This window comes from Mizuhopecten yessoensis, unplaced genomic scaffold (assembly GCF_002113885.1).
Source record: "Mizuhopecten yessoensis strain PY_sf001 unplaced genomic scaffold, ASM211388v2 scaffold8931, whole genome shotgun sequence".
In the NCBI taxonomy this organism is placed as follows: domain Eukaryota; kingdom Metazoa; phylum Mollusca; class Bivalvia; order Pectinida; family Pectinidae; genus Mizuhopecten; species Mizuhopecten yessoensis.
In genome coordinates this window covers 441,545-461,643 of record NW_018407794.1, presented here as the reverse complement: position 1 = coordinate 461,643, position 20,099 = coordinate 441,545, and the positions used below count along the sequence as shown (strand labels likewise).

General features: G+C 37.2%; 1 protein-coding gene across 3 annotated transcripts in view; it reads left to right on the top strand.

Moving 5' to 3' along the window:
• LOC110456849 overlaps positions 1-20,099 on the top strand; it is a 141,062-nt gene that overhangs the window by 36,573 nt on the left and 84,390 nt on the right. For all 3 annotated transcript variants that reach the window (XM_021507850.1, XM_021507849.1, XM_021507848.1), the window contains exons 24-38: positions 1,732-1,870; positions 3,391-3,530; positions 4,166-4,386; positions 4,733-4,925; positions 7,000-7,182; positions 7,913-8,110; positions 8,511-8,724; positions 12,458-12,804; positions 13,631-13,861; positions 14,215-14,358; positions 15,930-16,095; positions 16,323-16,498; positions 17,959-18,220; positions 18,722-18,915; positions 19,334-19,804. In XM_021507850.1, coding sequence (XP_021363525.1) covers positions 1,732-1,870; positions 3,391-3,530; positions 4,166-4,386; positions 4,733-4,925; positions 7,000-7,182; positions 7,913-8,110; positions 8,511-8,724; positions 12,458-12,804; positions 13,631-13,861; positions 14,215-14,358; positions 15,930-16,095; positions 16,323-16,498; positions 17,959-18,220; positions 18,722-18,915; positions 19,334-19,804 — 3,279 coding nt within the window. The remainder of the gene's footprint in view (positions 1-1,731; positions 1,871-3,390; positions 3,531-4,165; positions 4,387-4,732; positions 4,926-6,999; positions 7,183-7,912; positions 8,111-8,510; positions 8,725-12,457; positions 12,805-13,630; positions 13,862-14,214; positions 14,359-15,929; positions 16,096-16,322; positions 16,499-17,958; positions 18,221-18,721; positions 18,916-19,333; positions 19,805-20,099) is intronic.

Genomic DNA, 20,099 nt, shown 5'->3' with positions numbered 1-20,099 from the left:
GAGTACCTGTAATTAAAGGTCACATGATTGGTCCAGGTATTTTTACCTGTAATTAAAGGTTGCATGATTGGTCCAGGTAAGATTACCTGTAATTGTAGGTCAAATGATTGGTCCAGGTAAGATTACCTGTAATTGAAGGTCACATGATTGGTTCAGGTAAGATTACCTGTAATTAAAGGTCACAGGATTGGTCCAGGTAAGATTTCCTGTAGTTATAGGTCACATGATTGGTCCAGGTAAGATTACCTGTCATTATAGGTCACATGATTGGTCCAGGTAAGATAACATGTAATCAAAGGTCACATGATTGGTCCAGGTAAGATTCCCTGTACTTATAGGTCACATGATTGGTCCAGGTAAGATAACATGTAATCAAAGGTCACATGATTGGTCCAGGTAAGATTACCTATCATTAAAGGTCACATGATTGGTCCAGGTAAGAGTACCTGTAATTAAAGGTCACATGATTGGTCCAGGTAAGATAACCTGTAATCAAAGGTCATATGATTGGTCCAGGTAAGATAACCTGTAGTTATAGGTCACGTGATTGGTCCAGGTAAGATTACCTGGATTACCTGTAATCAAAGGTCACATGATTGGTCCAGCTAAGATTACCTGTACTTATAGGTCACATGATTGGGCCAGGTAAGATTACCTGTCATTAAAGGTCACATCATTGGTCCAGGTAAGATTACCTGTAATTAAAGGTCACAGGATTGGTCCAGGTAAGATTCCCTGTAGTTATAGGTCACATGATTGGTCCAGGTAAGATAACCTGTAATCAAAGGTCATATGATTGGTCCAGGTAAGATAACCTGTAGTTATAGGTCACGTGATTGGTCCAGGTAAGATTACCTGTACTTATAAGTCACATGATTGGTCCAGGTAAGATTACCTGTACATATAGGTCACATGATTGGTCCAGGTAAGATTACCTTTAATTATAGGTCACATGATTGGTTCAGGTAAGATTACCTGTAATTAAAGGTCACAGGAGTGGTCCAGGTAAGATTACCTGTAGTTATAGGTCACATGATTGGTCCAGGTAAGATAACCTGTAATCAAAGGTCACATGATTGGTCCAGGTAAGATAACCTGTAATCAAAGGTCACATGATTGGTCCAGGTAAGATTACCTGTAATCATAGGTCACATGATTGGTCCAGGTAAGATAACATGTAATCAAAGGTCACATGATTGGTCCAGGTAAGATCACAGTAATTAAAGGTCACAGGATTGGTCCAGGGAAGATTACCTGTAGTTATAGGTCACATGATTGGTCCAGGTAAGATCACTGCAATTAAAGGTCACAGGATTGGTCCAGGTAAGATTACCTGTAGTTATAGGTCACATGATTGGTCCAGGTAGGATTACCTGTAATTATAGGTCACATGATTAGTCCGTTAATTGGTACCGGTTACGCTGAAGTATTTCAGTTTGATTACAGAAAACAGATATTTATGCTATTTATCCGGTGAGCATAGTTGACATTTTGTCTTCTCCCTGTCTCATTTCCTTGTGTTGACATTAGAAGGATTCATCAGTATCCATCAGATTAATCTAGTGTAAATACATTTTTCTTTGCTTAACCTTGTCAAATGCTAGGTACTCAATTTTATAGAAACATTTCATCGCAAGTCATTCTTGACTTATTTTCATGTCAAGTTTATTTTGAAGATTTTGAGTTAAGAAATACTGAATAAAAATGAAAAACTTAAATTTGTTGTTATAGAGTCAGCCAAGCGACAGTTTGACTGTTTGGACTGTCCTGGAGGGTCCTACTGTGGAGAAGGGACCATTACCCCACATGATTGTGGAACAGGTCTTTATTCTAAAGTGGGACAATTTGAATGTAAAACCTGTATAATGGGGTGAGTACTCTACAAAATATTACACCAAGGTTAACAATACAGTAAAACAAGGGAGATAACAACAAGGTTAACCATACAGTAAACCAAGGGAGATAACAACAAGGTTAAGCATACAGTAAAACAAGGGAGATAACAACAAGGCTAACCATACAGTAAAACAAGGGAGGTAATAACAAGGTAAACCATACAGTAAAACAAGGGAGATAACATCAAGGTTTACAATACAGTAAAACATGGGAGGTAATAACAAGGTTAACCATACAGTAAAACAAGGGAGATAACAACAAGGTTTACCATACAGTAAAACAAGGGAGATAACAACAAGGTTAACCATACAGTAAAACAAGGGAGATAATAACAAGGTTAACCATACAGTAAAACAAGGGAGGTAACAACAAGGTTAACCATACAGTAAAACAAGGGAGATAACAACAAGGTTAACCATACAGTAAAACAAGGGAGATAACAACAAGGTTAACCATACAGTAAAACAAGGGAGATAACAACAAGGTTAACCATACAGTAAAACAAGGGAGATAACAACAAGGTTAACCATACAGTAAAACAAGGGAGATAACAACAAGGTTAACCATACAGTAAAACAAGGGAGATAACAACAAGGTTAACCATACAGTAAAACAAGGGAGATAACAACAAGGTTAACCATACAGTAAAACAAGGGAGATAACAACAAGGTTAACCATACAGTAAAACAAGGGAGGTAACAACAAGGTTAACCATACAGTAAAACAAGGGAGATAACAACAAGGTTAACCATACAGTAAAACAAGGGAGATAACAACAAGGTTAACCATACAGTAAAACAAGGGAGGTAAAAACAAGGTTAACCGCATAGTAAAACAAGGGAGGTAAAAACAAGGTTTACCATACAGTAAAACAAGGGAGGTAAAAACAAAGTTTACCATACAATAAAACAAGGGAGGTAACAACAAGGTTAAACATACAGTAAAATAAGGGAGATAACAACAAGGTTAACCATACAGTAAAACAAGGGAGGTAAAAACAAGGTTAACCGCATAGTAAAACAAGGGAGGTAAAAACAAGGTTTACCATACAGTTAAACAAGGGAGATAACAACAATGTTTACCATACAGTAAAACAAGGGAGATAACAAGGCTTTCTTAAGATAAAAACAAGGGAGATAATAGCAATGCTTACTGAATAGTAAAACAAGGGAGGTAACAACAAAGCTAATTTAACAGTAAACAAAGTAAATAAGCCTTAACAACAAGACTAACTATACAGTAAAACAAACAGGTTTACTTAACTTTAACAAGGGAGATAATACAAATATTCACTACACAGTAAAATAAGGGAGATAACAAGGCTTACTTTACAGAAAAAGTAAGGGAGATAATAACAGGGTTTACTACATAGCTCTGAATATATTAACAATTGTCTCATGAACATAAAACCATTTTCTTTGCTAGGTCCTCCGGAGTTAATTACAATTTTTTCTACAACAAACCTGTTTGTTTATAACCACTTTTCTGTTTCAGTCATTATTGTGACAATGTTACGACGTCTGAGAGTGACATGTTGAATGAAAAGGTCTGTCATCAAGGTCACCTGTGTGGAGAGGGACTGACTTCCATGTCTTCGGCAGCCGTCTGTATACCGGGAACTTACTGCCCAGCAGGTGTGTACAAAATTATATCAGTTAAATATCTCTGATGATTGTAACCCCTGCAAGTATGTGGTAATGGGACCTAAGTTATAAGAGTGATTTCTTTTTCTGTAAATACAAACTTTGTCTTTTTCTAAGGTATTATGTAGCTTTTAATTACACTTGATACACAATACAAGGTAGCTGTTTATACTTCTATTTTTCATTTATTACTTTTCTTGCTATGAACTGTATACGTTTTAATTTTGTGCATTTAATTGCTTTGTTAAATTCAGTTCATGGTTCAGACTATTGTGACAAACATTTACATGATGCGAGGTTCTAGGTGGATGTAGTTAGAAATGCCAATAAAACAAACCTCCATGGGATAGTGACTACAGTATTATTTTCCTTCAGTAAGATTCATCAGATTAAAAATATGTATCAAAGCTTTGTTTTATATTCAAACATTGTATGTTTTAAACATGTTGTAATATTTCAAGACTGGTAGTCCTTAATTGTCCTGGGCTTGGTATTAACCATTTCACCACTGTAGACCAATGTATGGTAGAGTCTACACAAGTTGCCTAGGGATGAAAGGGTTAACTGCAATAAAAACACCAATCCTCATCAATCAATCGATCACTGCTACCGTATTGTATTTACAGGTACTCTTGAGATGATAAATTGTCCTGTGGGTACGATTCAGAATGAGACGGCGCGATGGGATGTAACACTGCACTGTCTCCCGTGTCCTGCCGGCTCCTACTGTCTGGCCGCGTCAGCGTCTATAACTGGTTTGTGTGATATGGGCTACTACTGTCCTAGTCCTGTCGATACTGTCTACCTAACTCCTCCCGCGAAGATCGGAGCTTACGGACCACAGCAGGTTTGTTTATGTGACAGAATAACATTTTGTTAAATTTGTTTGATTTGGTGTCTATTATTCAGTACGGTAAATACAATCTAAGATGTAGACAGTAACAAACACTATGGTATACTTAACCAATCTCAACGAAATGAATTGTTATTGTTCCATGTATTATTTTAATATTGATATCACATGTTCTTCTCAACATTTCACGGCTTTACGTACAGCTGACAGGTAAAATGTTGTACCCTTAGGGAAGTTCTGGTGGATTAATAAGAAGAAGATTAGGAACATAACAAAAAGCAATATATCTTTTCACTTGATGATGAAACGTTTAACCACTACATGTCCTTATTTAATGTAGATTCCCTGCCCCCAAGGGACCTACGCCGACGTGACAGGTACTCCGGACGAAGCTAGTTGTAAACCGTGTCCCGCTGGGTACTATTGTCCCCTAGCCAGTACAGCCACCTTGAACTGTCTACAAGGTTACTACTGTCCCGCTAATTCCTCGGCTCCGACCTCCTGTCCTATTGGACGTTACGGAAATGCTTCAAGTGAGTATGATTAGAGCGTTTGATATTGTTTGATCCCCAACACATTAGAAGTTGTGTATTCAACTTTGGCATTGGGGGAAACCTTCAAATAAGTTCTACAAGTTCTGTGATTTTTGACAAAGCAATTTTTCCATAAAAAATTGAAGCAGCAAAACTAATACGTTCTTTCCTTAAGGATGTACTCTTCGGAGGTTTCAATCACGTTCAAGTCACGTTCAAGTCTCGTTTTGATCTGGTGTAAAGGGGTTTTGTAATATTTAACAAATTACGATCAAATTTATTAGCAAACACACACATGCAAAATATGTCAAAAAACTAGATGCCTGTTATTTGTAGAACTTTTTTTAGAAGGATTTAAAAAAATTACGAATTTGGCGGCCATTTTGAAAATGTGTATTAATGTGTATTTCTTGCGCTTCAAAAAAGGCCAAAATTTCACCTTTTTTGACACCAGATTGACCACTTAAGTTGTCAATGTGTCGCCATTTTTAATTGTAGCAGGTTCAATTTTGCTGTTCAACTTTATAATGTTCAATATGATGAAAATGATATGCAGGAAACTCGAAAATTATACATTATTGATTTTTTTTTTCGTATTTAGTGTTACTGAAGCACTTTTGATTTTTGACCCCGAAAAAGGTAAAAATTAACACAAATGATAATGGGACAAAAAAAGAAGCACACTGACCCCCCATTTTTGTAGATGTTTTAGAAAGAGAAACACATTTTCATTTAATTCATTAAATATTTTTAAAAGTTTAATACCAGAACTTTTTCTATCAAGCGTTTAATCTGCAAAAAAAAGGTAAAAAATGAGTATTTTTTCATTAAAAAATAGGGGGTAGGGGTAACTAAAATCGGCTTTCTGAGTTAAAAGCATAAGATTAAGAAATTTTACTTCCATAAATTAAAAGAAAATAATATTTTCATCAATTCTACAAACATTCATACATATCTGATAACACACTTGGAAGAAATTGTATGAATTTGTTCTGCAAATGGTCAAAACCCAAAAAATCACCTAAAATCACATGTTGTGTTAAATTGGTATCTGAGACCGATCATAGCACAAAAACGAATACACGGACATATATTTTTGTTTTGCATTTTCTATACTATGCCATTAGCTCCTTTTACCAAAATCCATATAAGAAAAAAAGTTTAATACAGGAAATTTTTGACTTCTCAGAGGTGTACATCCTTAATACGTTCTGTTATGGCCACCAGACCTGAAATCTACAAAAAAAATAATTCAAATCTGTGAAAATGACAGACTGCTAAAACAAGGAAGATTTTACAGTAAAACTCATCTACCCCTGAAAACACATTTTACCTCATTATGAAATTTCAGGGGTGAATGAGATAATCAATGTTTCAAAGTATTTACATTTCTTATGTACTGCCTCAGAACAAAGTTCAAACTGTCGTTATTAAACAACACTGTAAACTATTGTAAAACAGTTTCCAATTGTTTAAATTTTTCTGTAACCTGTTAGAGTAATTAGGAAGTAATGATCTTGTGATAAAAAATATAAACTTTGATGGAAATATCTTATCATTTTCCAATCAACATTTGCCACCGGAGAGAACAACTGACAGAAATAGCAACCGTAGAAAGACATCATCCTCTCTAGTAATGGCTGTTGTGCCTGTTTACTTGGTCAATGTTTTAAGCATTGAACTGCTTTCAGTTAGCATTCATAGGCAACACGCTAGCACTCCATGTTGGATTTGCCTTTGTCCAGTTTGAATTCATATTGCCTGTGAATGCCAGCTGAAAGCAGTTCAATACTTATACATATGTATTTACTATTTTTGGAATCTGTTCATCTCATAAAAAAATCAATTATACTTATTAGTATTCAGCATTTAGTTCAAATAATGTATGTATCATGTATGCTTTTTCAATGAATAGAACAGCCATCGCCCAGGGAGGGTCAGTGGTATCGAACGAAACACATTTGGTCCATAGCATTCATTGCCTAAAGGATTGCCAACTCAATTTGGTAGGGTTATATAGTGACAATGCCATACGATGGTAAATATAACTGTATGAAACTCTGTTTGTTTTCAGACCTGATGGCGATGGATGACTGTAATCTCTGTGACCCGGGTTTCTACTGTGACGCCCCAGGTTTACTCAGTCCCCGCGACCAGTGCGACCCGGGTTTTGTGTGCTTCAGTGGAGCGTCAACCTCTGGACCGACGGACGGTGTAACGGGAGACCGCTGTCCTGCCGGTGGATACTGTCTAAAAGGTAGTTATGATCCCCTCGCAGCAGAAGTTTGAGGGTATATAGGATTGCACTCGTACATATATACGTATGTTACACTCTTTGTCATCATTCTAGCGACTTCATTTCTCAACGGAAATTCATGAAACTTAATACAAGTGCTTGGTATGGCAATGCTTTGAAAAAGCTGCGTTTCAGGTTTTTACTTTGAAGGGCAAGGTCACTGTTACTATTTTTAGAGAGAAAAATTTTCATCACTCTAGCGACTTTATTACTGCACGGAATTTCATGAAACTAGATACAAGTGTTTGGTATGACAATACCTTGAACAAGTTCATGTTCAGGTTAGTGCGTTAAAGGTACAGATACTGATACATCATTGAATTTTCTATGCATTTCCTCATACACATGTCACACAAAGTGTGAATGGGAGGGGATTTGTATCCCTTGTGATGGCATGTTAGTCAAAGACTCATTCCCACCATTCACAGAATTCTCCCATTACACCTTCTCTTGCATTTTCTGTCACACCTAGAGGATATGTCATGGGAGTTACAGATATGAAGTCATAATCAGCTCTTGGTGGGAGAGATCATATGCAAAACAGGATAAAAAACCAGATTACAAGTGTAGTGAAAATTAAGTAGTGAAAACGGAAAGTATTGGAATGATTGGAAAGACGTTGTTACTCCCTACATTGAGCATGCATAAATAAGTAGATGTACAGTATTCATTCTATACATTATATTTACAGGATCCTTTGAGGCGAAACCCTGTCCTATGGGTACCTACAGTAATGTGTCCGGGTCGGTAGATAAGTATGACTGTACCGACTGCGACCCAGGGTACTACTGCTCACAACTGTCGGGAGGCGCCCCAACGGGCCCGTGTAATGCTGGGTGTTACTGCACGGGAGCTGCAACCAATGCTTGTCAATTTGCCACAGAGGCAGGTTAGTATATTGGTGATGAGTGATTAATAGGGCCACATACTTGTGTTCACTGATGCAGTCAAGTGATGAGGGTCCTTATAGGACATAGAATACAGGGTGTTATAACATATTGGCCACAATAAAAAAGAAATACACATTATGGCAAGTCAGTGCATTTTTGAGGAAAATGTGAAGCTCCTACAGGAAATGTGATGATGTGATTTATTTATATAGACCATAGTGTTATTTACAGAATTTGTACAAGAGGAAAGGTCGTTGGGACCCCTAGGGAGGAATGAGTGTATCGTATAGGGGCCTTAGGGTTTGTGCCTGAAATCCATATTCCTCTGAAATTTAAATTATACTTCGAGAAACCATGAAAAAATATTTAAAGTTGAAAATATAACCATTGTTTTGCCAGGTTATTTTTCACCAGCGGCTTCCAGCTTGGTAACAGAGTGTTTGGTGGGGACCTACAATCCATTACCACAACAGGGAGCATGCTTAACCTGCCCAGCAGGGTCATACTGTCAAGATAAAGCCATGAATTACTCCATCATCTGCCCCAGCGGTCAGTACTGTCCGGAGGGGAGTCAGATTCCATCTGATTGTCCACCAGGGACTTTCTTGAGTCAGTAAGTTATCTTTCTTAATTCTGTCCAAAGACAGTGTATTACCTCCCTTTACTCTTCCCGAGGACAAGATATATCACATTACCCTAAAACTCTAAGAATCTAAGTTGTCTCCTTTTACCATGCCCTAAGACAGCAAATTACCTCATTTTACTGTGATATTCAAGAGTAAACTATCTCCCATTATTGTGATCTAAGACTATAAGTTATCTCCCTTTATTGTGATCTCCGACTGTAAGTTATCTCCCTTTATTGTGATCTAAGACTTTTAGTTATCTCCCTTTATGGTGATTGATGCCAGTTATCTACCTTTATTGTGATAACTGTGTATAAAATTTGACCTGTGTCATTATAACTATGAATAAGATTAGACTCTGTGTCATGTGTCATTATAACTATGTGTAGGATTAGACTGTGTGTCATGTGTCATTATAACTATGTATAAGATTAGACTCTGTGTCATGTGTCATTATAACTATGTATAAGATTAGACTCTGTGTCATGTGTCATTATAACTATGTGTAAGATTAGACTCTGTGTCATGTGTCATTATAACTATGTGTAAGATTAGACTCTGTGTCATGTGTCATTATAACTATGTGTAAGATTAGACTCTGTGTCATGTGTCATTATAACTATGTGTAAGATTAGACTCTGTGTCATGTGTCATTATAACTATGTGTAAGATTAGACTCTGTGTCATGTGTCATTATAACTATGTGTAAGATTAGACTCTGTGTCATGTGTCATTATAACTATGTGTAAGATTAGACTCTGTGTCATGTGTCATTATAACTATGTGTAAGATTAGACTCTGTGTCATGTGTCATTATAACTATGTGTAAGATTAGACTCTGTGTCATGTGTCATTATAACTATGTGTAAGATTAGACTCTGTGTCATGTGTCATTATAACTATGTGTAAGATTAGACTCTGTGTCATGTGTCATTATAACTATGTGTAAGATTAGACTCTGTGTCATGTGTCATTATAACTATGTGTAAGATTAGACTCTGTGTCATGTGTCATTATAACTATGTGTAAGATTAGACTCTGTGTCATGTGTCATTATAACTATGTGTAAGATTAGACTCTGTGTCATGTGTCATTATAACTATGTGTAAGATTAGACTCTGTGTCATGTGTCATTATAACTATGTGTAAGATTAGACTCTGTGTCATGTGTCATTATAACTATGTGTAAGATTAGACTCTGTGTCATGTGTCATTATAACTATGTGTAAGATTAGACTCTGTGTCATGTGTCATTATAACTATGTGTAAGATTAGACTCTGTGTCATGTGTCATTATAACTATGTGTAAGATTAGACTCTGTGTCATGTGTCATTATAACTATGTGTAAGATTAGACTCTGTGTCATGTGTCATTATAACTATGTGTAAGATTAGACTCTGTGTCATGTGTCATTATAACTATGTGTAAGATTAGACTCTGTGTCATGTGTCATTATAACTATGTGTAAGATTAGACTCTGTGTCATGTGTCATTATAACTATGTGTAAGATTAGACTCTGTGTCATGTGTCATTATAACTATGTGTAAGATTAGACTCTGTGTCATGTGTCATTATAACTATGTGTAAGATTAGACTCTGTGTCATGTGTCATTATAACTATGTGTAAGATTAGACTCTGTGTCATGTGTCATTATAACTATGTGTAAGATTAGACTCTGTGTCATGTGTCATTATAACTATGTGTAAGATTAGACTCTGTGTCATGTGTCATTATAACTATGTGTAAGATTAGACTCTGTGTCATGTGTCATTATAACTATGTGTAAGATTAGACTCTGTGTCATGTGTCATTATAACTATGTGTAAGATTAGACTCTGTGTCATGTGTCATTATAACTATGTGTAAGATTAGACTCTGTGTCATGTGTCATTATAACTATGTGTAAGATTAGACTCTGTGTCATGTGTCATTATAACTATGTGTAAGATTAGACTCTGTGTCATGTGTCATTATAACTATGTGTAAGATTAGACTCTGTGTCATGTGTCATTATAACTATGTGTAAGATTAGACTCTGTGTCATGTGTCATTATAACTATGTGTAAGATTAGACTCTGTGTCATGTGTCATTATAACTATGTGTAAGATTAGACTCTGTGTCATGTGTCATTATAACTATGTGTAAGATTAGACTCTGTGTCATGTGTCATTATAACTATGTGTAAGATTAGACTCTGTGTCATGTGTCATTATAACTATGTGTAAGATTAGACTCTGTGTCATGTGTCATTATAACTGTGTATAAGATTAGACTCTGTGTCATGTGTCATTATAACTATGTATAAGATTAGACTCTGTGTCTTGTGTTATTATAACTATGTATAAGATTAGACTCTGTGTCATGTGTCATTATAACTATGTATAAGATTAGCCTCTGTGTCATGTGTCATTTTAACTATGTATAAGATTAGACTGTGTGTCATGTGTCATTATAACTTTGTATAAGATTAGACTCTGGGTCATGTGTCATTATAACTGTGGATAAGATTAGACTCTGTGTCTTGTGTTATTATAAATATGTATAAGATTAGACTCTGTGTCATATGTCATTATAACCGTGTATAAGATTAGACTCTGTATCATATGTCATTATAACTATGTATAGGATTAGACTCTGTGCCATGTGTCATTATAACTATATGTAAGATTAGACTCTGTGTCATGTTTCATTATAACTGTGTATAAGATTAGACTCTGTGTCATGTGTTATTATAACTATGTATAAGATTAGACTGTGTGTCATGTGTCATTATAACTGTGTATAAGATTAGACTGTGTGTCATGTGTCATTATAACTATGTATAAGATTAGACTCTGTATCATGTGTCATTATAACTGTGAGTAAGATTAGACTCTGTATCATGTGTCTTTATAACTATGTATAAGATTAGACTCCGTATCATATGTCATTATAACTATGTATAAGATTAGCCTCTGTGTCATGTGTCATTATAAATATGTGTAAGATTAGACTCTGTATCATATGTCATTAAACTATGTATAAGATTAGACTCTGTATCATAGTTATAATGACATATGACACAGAGTCTTATCTTACACATAGTTATAATGGCACATGACACAGAGTCTAATCTTACACACAGTAATAATGACACATGACACAGAGGCTAATCTTATACATAGTTATAATAACACATGACACAGAGTCTAATGTTATACATAGTTATAATGACATATGACACAGAGTCTGATCTTACACATAGTTATAATGACTCATGACACAGAGTCTAATCTTACTCATAGTTATAATGACACATGATACAGAGTCTAATCTTACACATAGTTATACTGACACATGACACAGAGTCTATCTTATACACAGTTATAATGACATATGATACAGAGTCTAATCTTACTCACAGTTATAATGACACATGACATAGAGTCTAATCTTATACATAGATATAATGACACATGACACAAAGTATAATCTTATACACAGTTATAATGACATATGACACAGAGTCTGATCTTACACATAGTTATAATGACACATCACACAGAGTCTAATCTTACACATATTTATAATGACACATGACACACAGTCTAATCTTATAACTGTGTATAAGATTACACTCTGTGTCATGTGTCATTATAACTATGTGTAAGATTAGACTGTGTCTCCTGTCATTAAACCGTTTGTAAGAGTTCTATACATTTTCTCCGTTTCTCCAGACAAGGAATGATCAGCCTCGACAACTGCACTAACTGTCCCGCAGGTTTTTACTGTCAAGATCGCGGTGCTTCCAACTACACAGCGGAGTGTAAGGCTGGACACATCTGTTACGGGTCTGCCGAGTCAAGGGATCCTGTATACAACAACGACCCAACTGGAAACAAAACCCTCATTCTCTATGGCGACTCATGTAGTCCTGGTTACTACTGTCCCCAGGGCACCGCTGTCATGATCGAGTGTCCAGTTGGCACCTACAACCCCGATCGTAGTGGTCAGTCTGTAGCCAACTGTCTACCTTGTGACCCAGGACGGTACTGTAACAACACAGCTCTTACTGAAACGACAGGTAAAATGTTAATTAGGGAAGCTACAGAAAACATCATTTAGAAACCTAACAAATATATAAAGTAAGAGTCATTATTATAAATATATAAAGTATGGGTCGTTATTATAAATATATAATATATGGGTCATTATTATAAATATATAAAGTACTGGTCATTATTGGGGAATCGGTTCTGAGGCTCTCGTATTGATTCTTTCTCAATCTAGCAAAGTTCAAATATTGAAAACGGTATTCGATTTCAAGTTTCTCTAATATTATTCCAAATCATAGATAAAATGTTTGTAGTATTTTATTGCTGAAAGGTTAATCTGAGTTTCAGCATGAGAATGGTTCAGAAATCAGATCCCATTCTATGGTTTAACATCCTTGACACACTTGCTATTGGGTCCATTTCAAAAAGTAATTTCTTAAAAAGAGTATCTGTAACTATGACTATTTCAATTTTATAATGATGATGATAACTTATTTGTGAATAGAGCCTCTGGTCTCTATCAGAAGTATTGGTCCCACTGATAAGGTTCCTGTGTATATCGGCTCAACACCAGCCATACTGTCTGTAGTCATGTGATATTAACTACTCAACGTGAAGTAAAGTTTTCCAGTGTATCTAGAGTTCTAATTAAGAACGGGCAGCAGGACAAAAGGAATGGTTCAGATCTCGCCTTTTTTTTACAATTCTCAAGTAATTTACTAAAGTTGACCTGTTAAAAATGTCATTTGGTCTGTTCAAATGGAAGCTAGCGAAAAGCCTGGTTTATTAATGTTCATGTCTTTTAATCAGTTGTAATGACCTTCTCGTATAAATTGGTTGGTTGTTCGTTGTCAGGGTTATGTTCGGCCGGGTATTATTGTAAGGGAGGTGCCTGGTTACCCTCTCCTGTCGACAACACAACCGGCGACATCTGTCCTCAGTTCAATTATTGTCCGGCGGGAGCAGACTTGCCAAAAATCTGTGACATTGGTTACTATGCCAACACCACTGGAATGTCAGCCTGTCAACTATGTCTGGCGGGGTATATCTGTTACCCAGGAGAGGCTCCTACCATTTGTCCACAGGGTGAGAAAATCATATTTTTTAATTGTTAATACTCTAATTTTTTTCACACCTACAGAAAGAAAACGTTTTTGTTCACCAATGTGATATTTCTATTACTTAAAGTAGAACGCTCCATAATAAGAATTATTATGGTTTCTTATACATTTTGTAACGCGTCCATGTTAACAGTAATATATGGAGATAAACTAATAATACATTAATTACCTTATAACAGTCACAAACTTAACGATAAATTTACCTCAAACCAAGTGTATCGCTGACCATCTTTATAGGGAAGTGGAAGATATTGTGTCCATGTCATCTGTGTTAGTTTATTGTTTATTTGATATCATATATTTATGGTATGTTCCCAGGAAAGTACTGCCCGGCTAGTACCCTGTCAGATCCTCTTGACAACCCAGATGCATGTCCTATAGGAACCTACAGTACTGACGTGGGGTTATCTCTATCCACTGAGTGCCTCGACTGTAAACCCGGATATTACTGTGATGAAATCGGTAAGCTTAACAGTCGGTGAAACATGTATCTGTTGTGATATCAGTATTGATCAGTCAGTAACCTTGAAATCCCCTTTAAAATTTATACACATTTCTATCATTTGACCCTGATATATCTATTCAGTGACCTTGACTTTTTTAGGTCACCTGAGACAAAGTCTCAAGTGTCCTATTGCGATCGCCTTTTGTCCATCGTCGCCCGTCGTGCGTCAGTAAACAATTTACATTTTCGACTTCTCCAAAACCCCTTAACCAATTTCAATGAAATTTTGCAGAAACCTTCCAGGGCCAAAGGTCAACAAAAATAGCGACTGATTTGGTCCCCAGCCCCCAGGGGCCTGAGGGGCGGGGCCAAAAAGGGTCAAATTGACTAAAATTTCAAAAATCTTCTTCTCAAGACCCAGATATGATAGAATCAAATACTCTTCAAAGATGGAAGGGTCTTAAGGTGCTTTACCAAAATTGTGAATTTCTTGACCCTGGGGTTTCACGTTTCCCCCTGGGGAGGAGGTACACGTTACTATAGTTTATATAGGGAAATAACATTTGTTTAATTTCCAATGGAAGTAATTCAATTTGGGTTAGCATTATCAGTATTGGATAGCAGTTTGATGGTATGCACAAAATTTATTATGGCAAATGATACTATGAATATTGCATGTTGATAATTTGATTGGAATTATAACCCTGAGTTGACAGTTTGATACTTTGAACATTTTGAGCCAGCTCTACCCCCAAGGGCACCCAAAGGAGTCAGTGTGCTAAAATTTCTTCATTTTCCTTGTTTAGAATCAGAGGTGCTAAATTCAAATACTTTTTAGTCTTAAATCTGTATGCTAGATATTGAATAAGGTGGTTTTATTGTTTTTGTCACTTTGAATAATACTTCTGTTCATGTTTTAAAAACAAAAATCAACTCTCTGTAAAAATATATCAGAACTCGGGTGACCATTAGGCCCATGGGCCTCTTGTTAATTTTGACCATGACATTTCTATTTATTGACCTTGACCGTGACATTTCCATACCTAACAGTATTACTGACTAACCTTGACTTTTCTATTCTTTGACCTTGATATAGCGATGCATTGATCTTGACATTTCTTCCTTGACCTTGTCATTTTTACCCCTTTGACATTTCTATCGACCCTTTGACATTTCTATCGACCCTTTGACATTTCTATCGACCCCTTGGACATTTCTATCGACTCTTTGACATTTCTATTGACCCTTTTGACATTTCTATCGAACCCTTTGACATTTCTATCGACCCCTTTGACATTTCTATCGACTCTTTGACATTTCAATCAACCCTTTTGACATTTCTATCGACCCTTTGACATTTCTATCAACCCTTTTGACATTTATATCGACTCTTTGACATTTCAATCGACCCTTTTGACATTTCTATCGACCCTTTGACATTTCTATCAACCCTTTTGACATTTCTATCAACCCTTTTGACATTTCTATCGACCCTTTGACATTTCTATCGACTCTTTGACATTTCAATCGACCCTTTTGACATTTCTATTCATTGAATATCATGTTGTATATCCTTTGACTTTGACAGCATTGGTGAATGTCACTAAGAAGATAGCTGCTGGATGGTGGTCTGTAAGTGGGGCCACAGTGGCCCAGCCTGACGACTACCTGGAGCTGCGAGGAAAGTGTCCTAAGGGTTTCTATTGTATGGAGGGTACCAGTTCTCCCCTTCCCTGTGCTCCAGGAAGTTACGGGTAAGTTTCTCATTTCATCTGATAAATTGTTTAATGACACAATAATAGAAGATAAATTGAAAGAACCCCTTAGTAATCTCATGGGTGTAAACAAAATATTTAAGTTCATCTGATAGAAGATACCAATAAAGTGATATCTTCAAGAAATAATAATGAAGTGCAATTACAGAAAACTACAAGAAATAACTATAAGAGAATTAAACTGGAATGTAACTGTTTCCTTGTAGGCCATCATTCTGGTTGAAGTCTGAGGCGGAGTGTACGGCGTGTGACGGAGGATATTATTGTACTGGTAGTAACATGACCACCACTGGCAACCCCTGTACGGCAGGTTACTACTGTAGTAGTGGCTCACCAGAGGCCGCCCCAGTCAACCAGACGTGGGGAGACATCTGTCCCACAGGTAAGTGTGACAACATATAACAATCCTACAGGTAACTGGTGTGTCATATGTTAGGGCTATACCGATACATTAACATCACGATACACTACAGGTAACTGGTGTGTCACACGTTAGGGCTGTACCGATACATTAACATCACGATACACTACAGGTAACTGGTGTGTCACATGTTAGGGCTGTACCGATACATTAACATCACGATACACTACAGGTAACTGGTGTGTCACATGTTAGGGCTGTACCGATACATTAACATCACGATACACTACAGGTAACTGGTGTGTCACATGTTAGGGCTGTACCGATACATTAACATCACGATACACTACAGGTAACTGGTGTGTCACATGTTAGGGCTGTACCGATACATTAACATCACGATACACTACAGGTAACTGGTGTGTCACATGTTAGGGCTGTACCGATACATTAACATCACGATACACTACAGGTAACTGGTGTGTCACATGTTAGGGCTGTACCGATACATTAACATCACGATACACTACAGGTAACTGGTGTGTCACATGTTAGGGCTGTACCGATACATTAACATCACGATACACTACAGGTAACTGGTGTGTCACATGTTAGGGCTGTACCGATACATTAACATCACGATACACTACAGGTAACTGGTGTGTCATATGTTAGGTCTGTACCGATACATTAACATCACGATACACTACAGGTAACTGGTGTGTCACACGTTAGGTCAGTAACGATACATTAACATGACGATACACTACAGGTAACTGGTGTGTCACATGTTAGGGCTGTACCGATACATTAACATCACGATACACTACAGGTAACTGGTGTGTCAGATGTTAGGTCTGTACCGATACATTAACATCACGATACAATACAGGTAACTGGTGTGTCACACGTTAGGTCAGTAACGATACATTAACATGCCGATACACTACAGGTAACCGGTGTGTCACACGTTAGGGCTGTACCGATACATTAACATCACGATACAATATGTATCACAATACATTAGTCACGATACATTAGTCACGATACAAATAGTAGCTGTAGAAGCAAAAAGATATGTTGCAAATGTTTAATGGCAATATTACAACTGGAAATAGACTCTTGTCAAAAATGGGCATGACTTCAGCGTTTCACACAATTCACATCTTTCGACTTGCATGCCGAGCTGGAGCTGTCACTCGCCATGTGGGAACGGATGTGAGTAGACTAGATTCAAAATCGTCAAAATCCGTAAATATCATAGGTGTATCGTGACCCCCCAAAAAATGTTGTGTATTGTACCGTATTCAAAATATCCTGATATATCATCGCACAATAACTGATCCATCCTACAAATTAGGTCATTTATAAGGTGACTGAATTAAGCATTAATAACGCTTTGATTAGAATATTTTGTGTTCTATTGTTTCTCTGGTCTCTTATAACGTGATATCTTTATATACTCATGTTTGTGTTGCTAGGTTACTATTGCCCAGCTGGGACCCAGGACCCAATACCATGTGACGCTGGAAAGTATGCTAATGCGACAGGAAGTACATCATGTCTAACCTGCCCGGCGGGTTACTACTGTACCGTCAACACTAGTGACCCTATACCATGTCCGTCTGGTCACTACTGTGAGGTGGGGTCAACGCTACCATACTCCCTACCCTGTCCTATCGGGAAATTCAACAACTTGACCGGCATGAATGCTCTGGCTGATTGTCAGACATGCAGTCCAGGGTAAGTACAAGGTAACAGCCGAGGTTCACTATAAATAGCACTCCGAGTGACTGTTGTGCTGACGGATGAGACACAGGGACTGAACACCCTTACCTGCTGCTGTAATGGTATCTTGTTTATTGTAAGACTGGGACTTGATGCCCTGACTAACTGCTGTAATGGTATCTTGTTTATTGTAAGACAGGGACTTGATGCCCTGACTAACTGCTGTAATGGTATCTTGTTTATTGTAAGACAGGGACTTGATTCCCTGACTAACTGCTGTAATGGTGTCTTGTTTATTGTAAGTCGTAGGGACTTGACACTCTTCTTAACTGCTATATTTGTATCTTGTTAATTGTAAGACAGGGACTTGATTCCCTGACTAACTGCTGTAATGGTCTCTTGTTTATTGTAAGACAGGGACTTGATTCCCTGACTAACTGCTATAATATGGTATCTTGTGAGACTGGGACTTGATGCCCTGACTAACTGCTATAATATGGTATCTTGTGTTTACAGAATGTACTGTGAGACACAGGGACTTGCTTGGCCGACTAATTACTGTGATGGTGGATGGTTTTGTACAGGAGGGGCCACCTCTAAACAACCTCCTGATCCCCTCACCGGGGGACAATGTACCGTTGGAAACTTCTGTCCTAATGGAAGCTCTGCAGAAATCTCCTGTACCCCAGGAATGTACTGTGACAATGTCGGTAAGTGACTAAGGCTGAAAAAACATAGTAACATTATTCAGATCTTGTATTGATTGTAAGAAATGAGAAAATTCTGTTTTGTTGCTCAATTTAATTGAGATCTTACACAGGTTAAATAGATCTTACACAGGTTAAACAGATCTTACACAGGTTAAACAGATCTTACACAGGTCATTATTTTATATTAGATTTATAAAACACCATCATTGTAGCTCGCCAGGGATTTGCTTAAATGATGAGTTTTTGATTTATTGCATCAATTTCATTTGAAAAGAAACTAATTTGAGATACTCTTTTCTTCGTTATTTCTTGGAATTGTCTTTCTTTAATGTGAGTAAGTGTCTTGTTTTCTTGTATTCAGTGTTCCCTTCCCTTACTGAGAGACAATTATGTAATATGTTTACTTCTTTTCATACAGAGTTATCTGCTCCTGCGGGAAACTGTTCTGCGGGACATTACTGCCCCCTAGGCTCCTCCTCTCTGTCAGCACTCCCCTGCCCCATGGGTAAGTTCTGTATCGCCGGAAGTAGCGTTGGTGATGACTGCCCACCAGGTACATTCCTAAACGTCACCGGGGGTTCCGACGTCTCAGATTGTCTCCCCTGTTACCAAGGCTACTACTGTGCAGGTTATGGAAATATCATGGCAACTGCACAGTGTGACGCTGGAGTCTACTGTCCTTCTGGAATGAACCTGTCCAGTCCTGCTGAGTATACTTGTCCCGAGGGACATCATTGTCCAATCGGAAGTCATGAAGCCATTCGCTGCCTGTCCGGTACGTACCAGGATGAGACAGGAAAAGGGTCATGTAAGGATTGCCCTGCTGGCTACTACTGTGACAATACCATGGCCCCAGTTGTCCTCTACAACAACACCATTTGTCCAGAAGGTAAGGTCAAGGTTAAGGTCATCTTTATTGAGATCAAAATAATTTGATTTTCATATAATAACTATACCCCTGCAATGAAGTAGGAGGGGGTAGGGGGAGGTATATTGGAATCACCCTGTCTGACTGTCTCACCATCAGTAAAATATTTAGTGTTTCAGTTTGTGTAAATCATGATTACTTTTATAAGAGTTTTTTTCCAAGTAAAATGTGATTTATTGCATACTTGCAATATTGGATAAATTATTGTCATACCAGGTATATTACAATTTTGAAAGTATTGCCAACCCCCAAAAAA